Source organism: Chelonoidis abingdonii, chromosome 4, assembly GCF_003597395.2.
Source record: "Chelonoidis abingdonii isolate Lonesome George chromosome 4, CheloAbing_2.0, whole genome shotgun sequence".
Lineage (NCBI taxonomy): Eukaryota > Metazoa > Chordata > Testudines > Testudinidae > Chelonoidis > Chelonoidis abingdonii.
Window position 1 is genome coordinate 46,874,714 of NC_133772.1, and position 14,832 is coordinate 46,889,545.

At 40.1% G+C, this 14,832-nt stretch overlaps 1 protein-coding gene across 1 annotated transcript in view; it reads left to right on the top strand.

Moving 5' to 3' along the window:
* Positions 1-14,832, top strand: part of ABCC8 (ATP binding cassette subfamily C member 8) — a 134,769-nt gene that overhangs the window by 34,206 nt on the left and 85,731 nt on the right. Inside the window, exons 7-9 of the mRNA XM_032799206.2 lie at positions 976-1,140; positions 3,853-4,008; positions 11,725-11,859. Coding sequence (XP_032655097.1) covers positions 976-1,140; positions 3,853-4,008; positions 11,725-11,859 — 456 coding nt within the window. The remainder of the gene's footprint in view (positions 1-975; positions 1,141-3,852; positions 4,009-11,724; positions 11,860-14,832) is intronic.

The following is a 14,832-nucleotide window of genomic DNA, read 5'->3' on the forward strand; positions in this document are numbered from 1 at the left end:
TTTTGCTAGAAACTCATGTTCTCTCCCCAGGTGAGGTATCCCCAGTGGAAGAGGATACCATTACATCATCTGGAAGGAAGGTCCCAACTATGGGATTGTTTCCGTCCACTCCAGCTTGATGTTCTCCTTTCCTGAGACTTTCGTCTTCCTTGACAGCACAGAGCCTGTCAGGCTGAGGGTGGGACCTTTGTGTTGTGTTCCTGAAAGTCTCAGCTGTATACTTCTCTGTGTCCCTTAACTCCTCCATTTCAGCCACTTTGGCCTCAAGCACCCGTATTGCATCTCTGAGGGCCATGAGCTGTTTTCACCATATGCATACGTATACCACCTGCCCACTAGTAATCATACATGCTGCATTCAGTCCAATAAATTGGATAGTCTACACTCTGCTTCTGGGCTTCTGCCTGCATTATTCTTTTTATTCTTGCAGGGTTTAGGGGGAAGAGGGCGTGTTGGGGGGTGAGGGTGCTTGTTTGTCTACTTGGTTGGGTTTGGGGGCGGGGTAAGAGGGGTTATTGGCCTAAGATTAGAGTGTATTTGTTAGATGTATCTGCCTCTTGCACTCTCTCTCTCTAAACCCTCTTATAAAACGTCCCTGTTTGCTAGCTTCTCTGGCAGCTTAAGTGCTGAGTTCTTAAAATCCTGCTCTCCATGAATTAGTCCCCCTTCCCACTTTTTAAGGGGCTTGGGTCTCTATGAATTTCTGTTATTCCATCAAAAAAAAATCTCTGTTGAATATAATTTTGCAGTTAAATAAAAATAATTTACTAATTCTTCTGATTGCAAAAATAGACTTTGCAGTCTGATGCAATACGCCACTGTCTTCCTGAGTCTTCAGACTGACAGTATTGGGTCAGATTTGAAAAAACTTCCAAAGTAATACATTGAATTCTTCAAACATGAATTGTACAAAAATAAGCTTGACTGAAAAAAAAATTGAATTAAATCTGTTTTCTAACTTTCTTTTTCTTACAGATTAAAATTCTTGGTGTTTTCTTTATTTCATCTCAAGAGTTCCTGTCCAATGCCTATGTTTTGGCTGTCCTTCTATTTTTTGCTCTTCTGTTGCAAAGGACGATTCTCCAGGCATCATACTATGTTGCCATTGAAACTGGCATTAATTTGAGAGGAGCAATTCAGGTACCCAAGATGATAATAAGTAACATGCCTACAGAGGGAAAGTGCATACATACTAGAAGTATAACAGCTGTAATAGACGCATAGGTTTAAATTCTACTTAATTATATCATAGTAAATTGGGAGCTCTCCCACTGAGGTAAGTGTTACTAGCCATTCTAGTCCAATATTCGGCCTCTAATAATGGTCAGTAATGGATCCAGAGGAAGTACAAGGCCCCAGAAGTTGTCATTTATGGAAAAATATGCTCATAGGAGAACTTTCTTCCTAATGTTCTCATTCAGAGATTGTATGATCTGAATCATCAGAGTGCAGTGACACCAATTCCGATATTTGGGGGGAGGGGAGTAATTCTGTTTCCCCACCCTCTCAGCAGGGACTTCATTCTGGTCCCTGCTCATTTTCCAAGCCCCTCACCGCCTTTCAGGGACCTGGAGTCTCCCTCGGACAGGAAGTCTCCCCTCTCTCTTACCCACACAGTACATGACCCAGTGCTTCCAGGAGTCAAGTTCTTGGAGGACTCCCCTGTGCTCTGACATATTGGCACAGACTCCCTGTGCACCTGATCACAACACCATTTGGCCCATATTATAATATAACTCTAAACACTGGATCACAATGACTTTATTTGCTATAGAGAGTTCTGCAGTTAGAAAAATTCTAACAGTAAATAGAACAATTAACTGTAATGTTATAAGTTAATATTGCCAGATACACTGGTCAAAACATACCCTAAGAGATGTGAACAGTCAGCCCAGTAGTAGTTAGCATTAATTAAACATTCAATCAATTCAGATATACTAACAGCCACTGAAAGTACCCATTTATTACAAGGGCTCTCATTAGCTGCCTAATTATTTAATCCACTCCTGATTATCCATTGTAAATTCTTCTTAGCAGCCAGATCTCTGGATTCTACCCATTCCAACCAGTATTGCCTTGGTTAGAGCTGATCAGAAAATTTCTGTGAAAACAAAATTTTGATCCAAAATATGAGAGGAAATCACAAATGTTTGTGTTTTACTAACCTGTTGTTCTCCTCCTTAGCCTGGTTTCCCACTTTATCCACTACTTTTAGCTGCCCCCCAAATCACAAATAACTATGAAAGGTACTTAAAATATAATTGCCAGAAACTGATACAAAATTCCCTAGAAGGGTTACTAAGTTGCTGGAAATGAGTGCGCTTGCCAAACACTACTTCCAGGATAGTTGTCACAAGCTAAGATTCTTGTTCCCTGTACTGTATGTTACACAAAGGTCCAGCTCGCTAAGAAATTCTGTTGTGATTCCAATGGAGAGCTTTTAGCAAACATCCTGGTAGCAGGCGAATGAAGGGCAGCAATTGCCTGACAGTCTTCCAGCCATATAAGGTTTTTTGATAAGTTCTCTTTGTGCTATAGTATCTCGATTTTGTGGCAACCTTTCATCTCCTTTCCTCCTTCATACAAATGTGCACCTGTCCTACATGGCTTAATCCCTTGTGATTTATGGCTGGCAACTAAATGCAATGGGTTCGTGGAATCTGAGTGCCTTTCATCAAATAAGTCTTATGAGCAGCCATGAAGCAAAGCTGTATAGCTTTAGTACCTAAATTAAAAATTAATTGGTAAAAAGTGCTTCTCAAATATTGCATATTACTTATTTTCTGAATCATGGAGCCTAATTCTCCTCTCTCGTAATAATGGCTTTTAATTGAAAGGAGAATTAGGCCAACTATTTTATTCATCTGGGGGTTTGTGACATTTTTATTGCAAATCTAGAGTTAAATTCACACAGTGAAGTCAGCACAGCAAAGCAGATCCTCAGGCTGGGTGAGGCCTGAACCAAACATCATGGGAAGTTAGAGAAGCATAAGTACCACAGACAGAACCAGCTTTCCTTGCAGAATCTGTGGTTTCAATTAAGGTTACCAGTAGGTCCTCTGCCTATATGAGGCTTCACCTCATAGAGACTGCACTTGCCTCCCTAATGGGGAATGTTTAGCAAAATGTTATGAATCTGATCTCTCTGAGTTTTCTGTGGGAGTGGAGGACAGGAGGTTTGGAAATTTTAAGTCCCATTTAAAAAGATCTTAAGCATACATTCCTTGCATACATGCACAACTCCCATTGAAAGTAACAGGAGTTTTTGTTGTTCGAAGTATGCAGGACTAGGGCACTCTTCTGTTTGAAACTGGAGATCTTGTTTTGTGTGTGTTCACTAATGCTTTCTGGCCACCTTCTAAATAACAAATTGGTTTTATTTTAGGATCAGCCCTTCACGTGGTAGGAGTTTCTCTAAAACAGTGGTTCGCAAACTTGTTCCGCCGCTTGTGCAGGGAAAACCCCTGGTGAGCCGGGCTGGTTTGTTTATCTGCTGTGTCTGCAGGTTTAGCCAATCGCAGCTCCCAGTGACCGCGGTTCGCTGCTCCAGGCCAATGGGAGCTGCTGGAAGTGGCGCGGGCTGAGGGACGTGCTGGCCGCCACTTCCAGCAGTTCCCATTGGCCTGGTGCAGTGAACCGTGGCCACTGGGAGCTGCAATCGGCCAAACTTGCGGATGCAGCAGGTAAACAAACTGACCCGGCCTGCCTGAGGCTTTCCCTGCACTAGCGGCGGAACAAGTTTGGGAACCACTGCTCTAAAACATAGAAATCAAGCCGTTTTAATAGTAATGTAAAGCAATCAGTGCTATCTGATTTTTCTCTGAACATGAAACTTAATGTTCTAATTTCCAGACAAAAATATACAATAAGATTATGCAACTTTCCACTTCCAACATGTCTATGGGGGAAATGACTGCAGGCCAGATCTGTAACCTGGTTGCCATAGATACAAACCAACTGATGTGGTTCTTCTTCCTCTGCCCTAACCTTTGGGCTATGCCTGTGCAGGTAAGAACATGGAATGTTCATATGTTGTTAATGTACTTACACCTATAGTGATCATTCTCTCATGAATTTTATTGAAGCAGAGAGAACAAGAAGATAGAAATGAATTTAACAGAAGTAAGAGTGTTATAACAAGAATAAAAGAGGGTTTTCACTTAGAATGTCATAAATTTCCTCAAGACTGTGTAGGTCATGTTTGAAAATAGCGTGTAATTTGACAGTGTGTTAGACTTATATTGGGAATTAACTCTTGGAGTGTTGCCAAACAAACTTCGTTTTCTGCCACAAATACCATCAGGAGCTGCCCCTTGTACCAATCGCATTACTTTAATGCACCATTACGTTAACTGCATTGTGACACAACAGCAAAGGGGCTAACCATAGACCATTACAATCACTTGTTTTCTGAATCCCAGTGGTGACCCACTGGAAGGTGTAAGGGAAGCAGGAGCTTACTGAAATCACTTAAGGCTCAATCGTGCATTCTTTGGTCATTCAACAAAACTGCCATTGCCTCCAGCTCATGCCAAACTCCCCTGTAAGCCCAAGGACAGTAACAGCAGGCCTTTTTCACTTAAACACCTATGCTCATTAGCCTTTCTTAAGCTGTTTTCAAAAACATATTTTAAACATTAGTCTTCAATTTTAGTGCTCATGAAAGTGGGAAACTAATAGCACTGGCCCCCAGGAGTATTGTACCGATGGGCACTGTGTATACTTTTCACCAAATCCCTCCCGGTACAGTTCATTTCATCCTGACTCCTCTGCTATTTTAGCCATGGATCTCTGTCAGTCATAGAGTGCCAACATCCTATCAAATTGTACAGTATTTTGTACTGGCTTTTCATTGTGGATAAATGTTTAACAGGAGCTAGACGCAGGCCACTAAATTTATATCCCAAAATATGATTTGCTGCCTTGCCCCAGAGGATAATACACGCACTCACTATTCCTACTCCTAGAAATATCCTTCAGGGCCATTACATTTTTGCAACTCTTTCCTCTTGTTGTGAATTCCAGATGGACCAAATGAAAAATCTGGAAGAAAACACAATTGTTTCTACACAGGCAACTGCATTGTTTTAGGTACCTATTTGGCCTAATTTGCTACAGTATTTAGCCTAGCCAAAAGCTACACTACATACACAGCGTAATATGTGGGCTTGTGGTACTAATAATTTCAAATGGCTGTGGCTGTTATTTTACACAGGTGCCTTTTAATGTATCCAGATCCTATAACTAGCAGCAAATCCCAGTCATAACTCGTGCTTATGCGATTGCACAGCTTCGTTTGCCACATGAAATCAGTTTGCTACCTTGTCCCCTCCTTTTTCCTTGCTCTCCTCTATTTACATGTCCATCCACAGTTCTTCACTCTTGTTTTTCCACTTGTACAGTACTGCCACCACCAGTTGTTGGCTCTTAATTGCCCAGTTCTGAAGTCCTTATGCATATGTAATGCCCAGTGAAATCAGGTTTGCTTGCATCAGGGCTTTAAGATGAAAAAAGTACAAAGTCCCTAGGTGTCTAACCCACTAAAACAGAGAGAGAGTGTAATTTACTTAGTTTGGAAAAGTCAATATTTAACAAAACCATAGAAACCTCCAAAACTCCCATTGGTAATTTTAAGAGGAGGTTAACAGTACTACAGAGTCACTGTATGGAAATTATTTCATCTGACATAAATACAGCAACTCCGATTGTATTTGTTGGGCTGCTTTTTTTGTTTTTGCCAAGAATGCCCACCTGACAAATATAAATAGTCAACAGTGAAAGAGAACAGACTCTAAATTAATATGCGGCTTTTTAAAGTAGACAATTCAGTTTCAAATACATCAGTGATATTTCTGTTCTGTTCATACTGCAAAGGTACTTTGTGAGCAAAGTTACATAGGGAATGGTCTGGAAAATCTAAAAGTCAGAAGAATGGATGTAATCTAACTCAGCTGCTCTAAACTTCATGTTGATTACTCCTGTCCCAAGCAGGTATAATTTCCATGAGGGTATGTATGAGGATGCAGCTGGCCTGAACATACAGGTATTGATAATGTAATCATCCATTGGGCATTGAGGAAATAAGGCTTCTGGATCAGAAGAAAACATTTAGTATCGATGATACCACAGTAGTCTAGTGGATAAGGCACTGGCCTAGAAATCAATAAATCTGGGTTCTGCTCCTGCTGTAACCTTTGGCAATCCACTTAACTTCTCTGTTCCTGTGTGTTTGTATCCATAAAATCAGAATAATGATTCTTATGCCCTCTTTTGTAAAGCACTTGGAGATCTAACTGTTATTATTCAGCTTCCTTGAAATTTTAATTTGCAATAAAAGACAGCTATTTTATGCTGCTGGCTTTATAGACTTTTATTTCAAAGGGAATTGGGAGGTACTAGTTTGCAATTCCAATATTTTGAAAACTGCAGGGACAAAAATGTAAACCATCAAACAATATAAGTTCTGCAGAGCTCAAGCAAAGCCTGTTCCTAAATTCATACCAAGATCTAAATGTGTGTAAAATTTAATGCAAATAAATCATTTACCACTTTTATTATTTATAACATGTTTTAAAAGAAAAGTGCAAAAATTCTTACATTTTAGTGATGCAATAAATAATGCTCTATTTGTGGAGAAAATGTATGTTTTTTCACGTTAGAATTATTGCCATAAATGGGAGTTTCATGTGCAGATTAAGGGCATGATAAAGACCCCAACACAATAGCGCTTGTCATTGCCAGGGCAATACACTGGATTCCCACATCAGATCTTTTTTCCTAACTTGGTTTGTCACTTACATAACCCTCAAATCAGACTGAAGTAGCTATAGCAAAGTTTGTCAGTCAAAAGAACAGAGGGACTTAATAGGCTAGATCTTATAAAAATAAGTGTTATTTCTAGAGCTGGTTAGGAATTTACTGATTAGACATTTTTTCATCAGAAAATGCAGATTCATTAAATAGGTTTCTCAGGTCCAGGATGGAATCTTTGGTGTGTGAATGAGTCTAGAATAGCCATTGGCCAGAATAGCTAGTACCCAGGAAGGTAAGGAACTAACCTTGGATACATTCTAGGGTATGGGTGATTGCTCTGTTCCAGGTGAGTGCCCTAACTGTGTGTGCGTGAGAGAGAGAGAAAAAACTCAGTTTCATCCCAATTGTGGACCAAAAACAAATGTTGAAACCTCAAAACTTTTCACATAATAGAATTCTTGTTTTCCAGCCATACCTAGCTTTTTCACAACAGTGTCTTTCAGCGCATCCTCATCTGCCCCATTTATGATTATCGTTACCAGTCTGGACTACAGGAATAAATAATTGTGTGATGTTCTTGTACAGAAAAATGAATTGGTTCATCAAAAATGGGAGAGTTGAATCAAACAATTATCTGAGCAAGCAAAGTAACATTATTCATTGAACCCATTTCCATCTAATGCTGTTCAGAAGTTATATTTAACAGTCAGTGCTGGAGGTGAGATAACGTCAAGTAACGTTACTTTAGTTACTCAGTATTACTGAGCTGCATGTTATTAGAAGGCCACATGGAGAGAGAGAAGTGATGTCTTCTGGATGAGGAGGCTTTATATCTTCACTTGCAATCCAATTAATCATCCCCTCTTGAACTGCCTGGAGAATGCTCACACTTTTGAAATATCTAATGTATTACTTTCTGTTGTCATTCTAATAATATTAGTGCTTTATTGAAGCTCTTCTATGGCATGACATGAGCTGGAACACGAGGAATTGTGGATGATTCAGTAGCGAAATTCCCATTGACTCCAACAGAAGCTGCATCAGACCTCAGATGTCAAGTTAATGCATGAGAATTGAACATAATGTCCATTGGCACAGAAGGGAGGCTGGCTATGCAGAAAGCAGACTAAAATAAAAACTAGTAAACAAATTACAAAGTAGCAGCTTTTTTTTTTAATTGCTTTCACTTTTAGGGCCAGATCTTCATCTAATATAAATGGCTGCAGCTCCACTGGGCTCTTCATGCTCTAATTTCTGGTTTACATTTCAAAAAATATATCTACATTAAAATGCATTGTTATCCTACAGCATTCTGCAGCAAATCAGGATAATTCCCATATTGTTTTTGTGGCATGCCAAATGCACTGTGCTATAGAAATCAATGAATTCTGCATCATGTTTGTCAGACTCTTCTCCAAGATGCCTTTGCCCCACACCCATTCATTGCTTTTCCTAATAATACGGCATCAGCACTTAAATGGATGCTCAAAAGTCTTTTAATCAAAAATTGAACAAACCAAGCAATTATTTAAAACAAATTAATTTTTACTTTGGAGAGACTTAACCAACATTGTAGCCATTTTTATGAGTTTAATAACTTCTCCTTGATTAGAAGATTTGCACATGTATAATTTTTTTTCTAAAAGGGTACAGACTTTGAGCCCTATCTTGTTCCAACTGAAGTGAATGGGAGTTTTGCTATGGCTTTCAGTTGCTGCCTGATTCTAGCCCATTGAAGTCAATAGAAAGATTCCCTAGGAGCAGTATTAGACCCTGTAAGGGCTTTTACCTTTCTGCCATAGATGTCCTCCTTTCTCGATGGAAAATCTCACATCCTTAAACCCCCAAGTCATTGAGAAGGATAATTTATATTTTTAATCAAACATACTTTACTTTACCTTTTAAAACCAGACACAAGGCAGATTTTTATTCATCTGTAACAGAATCAGTCATACTAGTGAGTTTCTTGGTCATGGTAAATTGTCATAAATATCCCTGTCGTGGTCAGAGAAGAGCTTTGAGGTTTTGCTTAAAGGAAGTTATGTAAAGTTTCATTACAGGATTTTTTAAAACCATGATCCTCTTGGAATTGTGATGTAACTACTTGCTAGCTGCCAAATAATATTTTAATGGGCTGAGAACAATAACTAGCCACTCTTCTAGAGAGACAAGGTGGATGAGGTAATGTCTTTTATCGGACCAGCTGATATTACCTCACCCACCTTGACTTTCTAATATCTTGGTACCAACACAGCTACAACAACACTACATATCATGATTATGTGGTGTCTTGCATGATGAGGATTAGAATTCATTGCAATAATAATTAGATGTTTTGACTACTAATGTCCACACCCTTGTACGGCACAGGTATTTTTGTCCAATGCGTGCTCTGTATATTGAAAACGTTTACATCTCATATCGCAGTATGGGGGAGAAGATGAGGATAGGATCACTTTTAATCAACTGTAAAGTACAGGATCATAGTCTGCTGTCCCAGATGCTGGCCACTCCCACAGCTTGGGACAGTGAACCTCATAAGTTTGCACCCACAAAACTTGTCTATGGGGCAGATAAAATAAATAGGTTTCCCGCTCCTCTCTGTTCCATCCCCAGAATCAGTGGATCCCCTGAGAACTTGGCAGTCCACAAAGGTTAGGGCTGTCTACTTGGAGTTCCTGTGCCTTTGCACTGGCTTCATGAACTCATGGGGTTTCACTTTCTGGCCTTAGTTGGAGCTGTGCTGCCAGGCTCCTCCTCACGGAGGGTTCTGTGGCATATTTGCATCCTTCCAAGACTCTCTCTTGGGTGGGAAGATCTGCCCCTTACTGATTTAGGGCCTCTTGCTACAAACAGCTCCATGGAAGAAACTGACACTAAGGTCTTCAGTGGCAGTTGTACACTGAAAGACACCCTACTGAAGTCAATGGAAAGAATCCCATTGACTTCAGCGTGCTATGGATCATACCCATGGAAGACTTTTATAGGATCAGACCCTTATGACTGCAAATAGTTTGTAAAGTGTATTTCAATTAATATTTAACTTTTGTTCCTAGAGGATTCCCATCCAGCATGTACTGTTCCTCCTTTATACCTTTCATGACACTGTATTTTTCTAAGTAAACACTGCAGGGTATTTTTAAAAGGATGCCTTGTCAACTTTAATACATTTTAAATAATCTGTAGAGATGGACCAAAGGATTATTTGGGGCGGAGGAGGCTGCAAAGGGTCAAAGGAAGCTTTGCATTAACCCGTTGAATAAGATCAGACACTAATGGGAAAAATAAAGAGTCTATTTTCCTCTCCATATGCACACATAACTCCCATTAATATCAGTGGAAGCTATGGGCTTAGTCTTCATCTTACTCTCCTAATGTGAACGTAACTCTGACATCAGTGGAGGTTATACATGTGTAAGCATTATAGGAATGAGTCCAGACAGAGAGAACATTAGGCAAAATATTAGGGAAATTACTACATTATATTTTTAATTAACTTAAGGGGAATGGGACATGAAATTGATTTTCTAATTATATGTCCTATGCCCTGATTTTATGTGGAAGGTTAGAGTTTAGTTTATATAATCTTATTGGACAGAATGTCAGTTGCCCAAATTGTTCACACGTTTGTACATTAGTACATCATTACTGGGAATGTCCTGACTGATGGGTTACGTTTATAATGATGGTTATAGGATCTAAGGGCAAAATTCTCCTCTCCAATCTACGCTGCTGTTTTATACCTCAATACCTGCAGCACAGACTGGCAATGAGCATTTTGTCCTTCGCTACTTCCATTCACTAAGGGACTGTGTGTTTGACACACAAGATCATGAAACTTCTTACAGGTTTACAGCTGAGTTTATCTGAGGTGGAGATTTTCAGTGGCATTAATTCTCCAATGATTTTGTTCCTTATTTCTTTGTGCATTATAATGTACAGTGTGGCCTTTGTCTGCAGCAATGCCATCACTGCACAGTATAATATCCTGCTTTCTGCTTTAAATTCAAAATGAGTAAAATATCAACTGTATCTTTAACATTCTTTAATACTGTTCTCCATTGTGGGAAACTGCCAATCTTATGTATGTATAAATCCCAATGAATTAAATTAGACTTTTCCTATGCATCATGGACTGAAAGATTGAGACCAAACTTGGAGCTGTAGGTTTCCCCTTAATTTAAAAAAAAAGGGGATGAGACCTTAAATCTGCCAAAAATTTTGACAAAAATATGAGCAAGTATAATAAAGTACACATCATGTTATCCGATCACCAAGCGGGGGAAAGGGCTGTAGTAACTGTCAACAGAACAGTGAGAAATACCAAATGAAAAGATTTTCAACTATTTTTATTGTTTATATTACAGTAGAACCTATGATACTTTGTTGCAATACAGAGCACTGCAATATTCTATATATGGTATCTGTAGCAGGGAATCCAGGCAGTACAGAAATGTACAGCAAGCTTTTCTAAACTTCTTGCAATCTGAGATTAAAAACACACAGCCCACCAATGAAAGAAGACCCCTGTATGTTTATTTAGAATCACACTGGAACATCCATATTTTTCCACACCTAGCTGTCCTTTTTCTACCAGTAGTAAGTTAATGAGACTCTGAGCAGGGTAAATTGACCATAATTATGGGTTTGGTTTGGGTTTGGGTTTTTTGGGGTTTTTTTGTACTTTAGCTTGACCTCTGCTCCTCCCATCTTTGTTCAGACCACATGCCTTCATTGGAGATTGCATAGCTTTGATGGATTTTAAACACTTTATATGGTAGGTTGGTAATGCAGCATATGAAGCAAAACTTCTGAGGTTGTACGTGAAACCCTGAGGCAGGCTTTGTCATAGTGAAATCCTTTTTTTCAGCACACAATCCAGGGGCATTTATGGCCTTCACTGTCTGCTTATTCTTTGCTGTGTGTCTACAATGAGGTAATTCCTTGTCTTTTCACCCTTTCTTACATCAGATTATTGTAGGTGTGCTTCTGCTGTACTACCTGCTTGGAATCAGTGCCTTAATTGGAGCAGTAGTGATCATAGTTCTTGCACCTGTCCAGTACTTTGTGGCAACGAAACTCTCACAGGCCCAAAGAAGCACATTGGTAAGTATCTCTGGTATTTCTTCATTCATCTGCATTTAGAATTGCAAAGCTAAGCCTTTGACATTGACCAAATACTGCCTGTCAAAGATTTTGAAACATTCTAGTATGTCAAAGGCAGGATGTGAAAGTGATGAAAAGACAAGCAGCAAGGACACAATTTGTCTTAGAATTATTCTCTTAAATGGTTGGGGATTTTTTTTCTCTTTACAGTAACTTGAGATTTGACCATTCTTCTCCTTTCCTGTCTTATAAATTAAAACTCAGTCAATGATCATTGTGTCCACTGAAATGCTATTGTACATAATAGAACCAAATGCTCATCCCACACAAAGCCCAAAAAAATGAACCTAGTTGTGGGGGGGTGGGGAGGGCATAGAGAGAAGGACTCCTTCAGTCTAGCTCAGAACCAAGTCACAGAGCATAGGCGCAGCATAGGGCAAGATTAGAAAGGCAAAGACACCAAATGAGCTCAAACTAGCTATGGGAATAAAGGGAAACAAGAAGACTTTTTATCAATTCATTAGAAGCAAGAGGAAGACCAAGGACAGGGTAGGCCCACTGCTCAGCAAGGAGGGAGAAACAGTAACAGGAAACTTGGAAATGGCAGAGATGCTTAATGACTTCTTTGTTTCGGTCTTCACCAAGAAGTCTGAAAAAATGCCTAACATAGTGAATGTTTCTGGGAAGGGGTTAGGTTTAGAAGATAAAATAAAAAAAGAACAAGTTAAAAATCACTTAGAAAAGTTAGATGCCTGCAAGTCACCAGGGCCTGATGAAATACATCCTAGAATACTCAAGGAGCTAATAGAGGAGGTACCTGAGCCTCTAGCCATTATCTTTGGAAAATCATGGGAAACAGGAGAGATTCCAGAAGACTGGAAAAGGGCAAATATAGTGCCCATCTATAAAAAGGGAAATAAAAACAACCCAGGAAACTACAGACCAGTTAGTTTAACTTCTGTGCCAGGGAAGGATAATGGAGCAAGTAATTAAGGAAATCATTTGCAAACACTTGGAAAGGTGGTAAGGTGATAGGGAATAGCCCAGCATGGATTTGTAAGAAAACAAATCATGTCCAAACAATCTGATCGCTTTCTTTGATAGGATAAACGATCTTGTGGGATAAAGGGAGAAGCGGTGGATGTGGTATCTAGACTTAGTAAGGCATTTGATACGGTTCGCATGATATTCTTATTGATAAACTAGCAAATACAATTAGAGGGGCTAACTATAAGGTGGGTGCATAACTGGCTGGATAACTGTACTCGAGAGTGTTATTATGGCTCCCAATCCTGCTGAAAGGGTATAACAAGTGGGGTTCTTCAGGGGTTGTTTTGGACGGCTCCTGTTCAATATCTTCATCAACGACTTTAGATGTGGCATAGAAAGTTTGCTTTATTAAGTTTGCAGATGATACCAAACTGGGAGGTATTGCATGCTTTGGAGGACGGGGTCAAATAAAATGATCTGGACAAATTGGAGAATGGTCTGAAGTACACTGGATGAACGTTTAATAAAGACAAATGCAAAGTGCCTCCACCTTAGGAAGGAACATCAGTTTTCACACATCACAGAATGGGCAGAGACTGTCTAGGAAGGAGTAACGGCAGAAAGGGATCTAGGGGTTATGTGGAGACCACAAGCTAAATATGAGTCAACAATGTGATACTTGTTGCAAAAAACAACGTATTCTGGGATGCGTTTAACAAGTGTGTTGTGAGCAAGACACGATAAGTCTTCTTCGCTCTACTCTGCCGCTGGTTTAGGCTCAACATGGAAGTATTGTGTCGGCAGTTCTGGGGCACGGTATTTTCAAGAAAGATTGGAGAATTGGAGAGGGTCCAGAGAAAGAGCAACAAGAATGATTAAAAGTCTTGAAGAAGCATGACCTAGCCGAAGAAGGGCTGAAGAATTAGGGTTTGTTTAGTTGGAAAAGAGAAGACTGAGAGGGGACATGATAACAGTTTTCAGATAATCTAAAAGGGTAATCATCAGGAGAGAGAGAAAACTGGTTCACCTTAGCTTGTAATGCTAGAACAAGAAGCATGGGCTTAAACTTGCAGCAAGGGAGATTTAGTTGGACATTAGGAAAAATTTCCTAACTGTCAGGGTAGTTAAACACTGGAATAAATTGCCTAGGGAGGTTGTGGAATCTCCATCTCTGGAGATATTTAAGAGTAGGTTAGATAAATGTCTATCAGGGATGGTCTAGACAGTATTTGGTCCTGCCATAAGGGCAGGGGACTGGACTCAATGACCTCTTGAGGTCCGTTCCAGTCCTAGAGTCTATGAATCTATGAACTAGTGGTGCGGGGGATTGCTGCAGAATCCCGAGGTCCCGGCTGCCAGCCACGTATGCCTGGGGTCCCAGCTCTCAGCCTCAGCTTGGTGGGGTAGACAGGGATAAGAGGGCTGGCTTTCAGCACCCCCACTATTAAAAATGTTCCAGCGCCACTGTCACAGAGTATCGGTGCAAACACACCCGGCTATTATTGTAGTCTCTGAAAAGTACTAGCAGCATGCAACATGATACATGTGGGGGTTTGGTCTGTAGAACCCCATAGTTTGCATAGCCACTGGTCATCCCTTAACCCTGCCCTGGACTTGCATTTATATTCTCCCCCCACCCAATCACGTGCACTGCTGCAGCCCATGTTGCCACGGATCAGTGCTTCACAGCACAAAGAATGTGGAGCCCTCCTCTGAAGCCTGTCCCTATACTCAGTAGAATCACTATTTCATTGCCTCTCCAGCCATGTGAACCCGTTTAGGGGGTCAGGGGACAAGATTTGCTCCTTGAAATCTACTTTGCCCTCAGTATGCACACCTAGCACTGAGTATTAATGGGAGTTATACATAAGTATCCCCACCTCCAAATACCTTCCATAGTATCAATTCCTCTAGAAATGTGTGTGACCTTCATCCTCATATCTGATCATTAATGGGTTGCCTTGGAGAAAAAGAAACAAATTA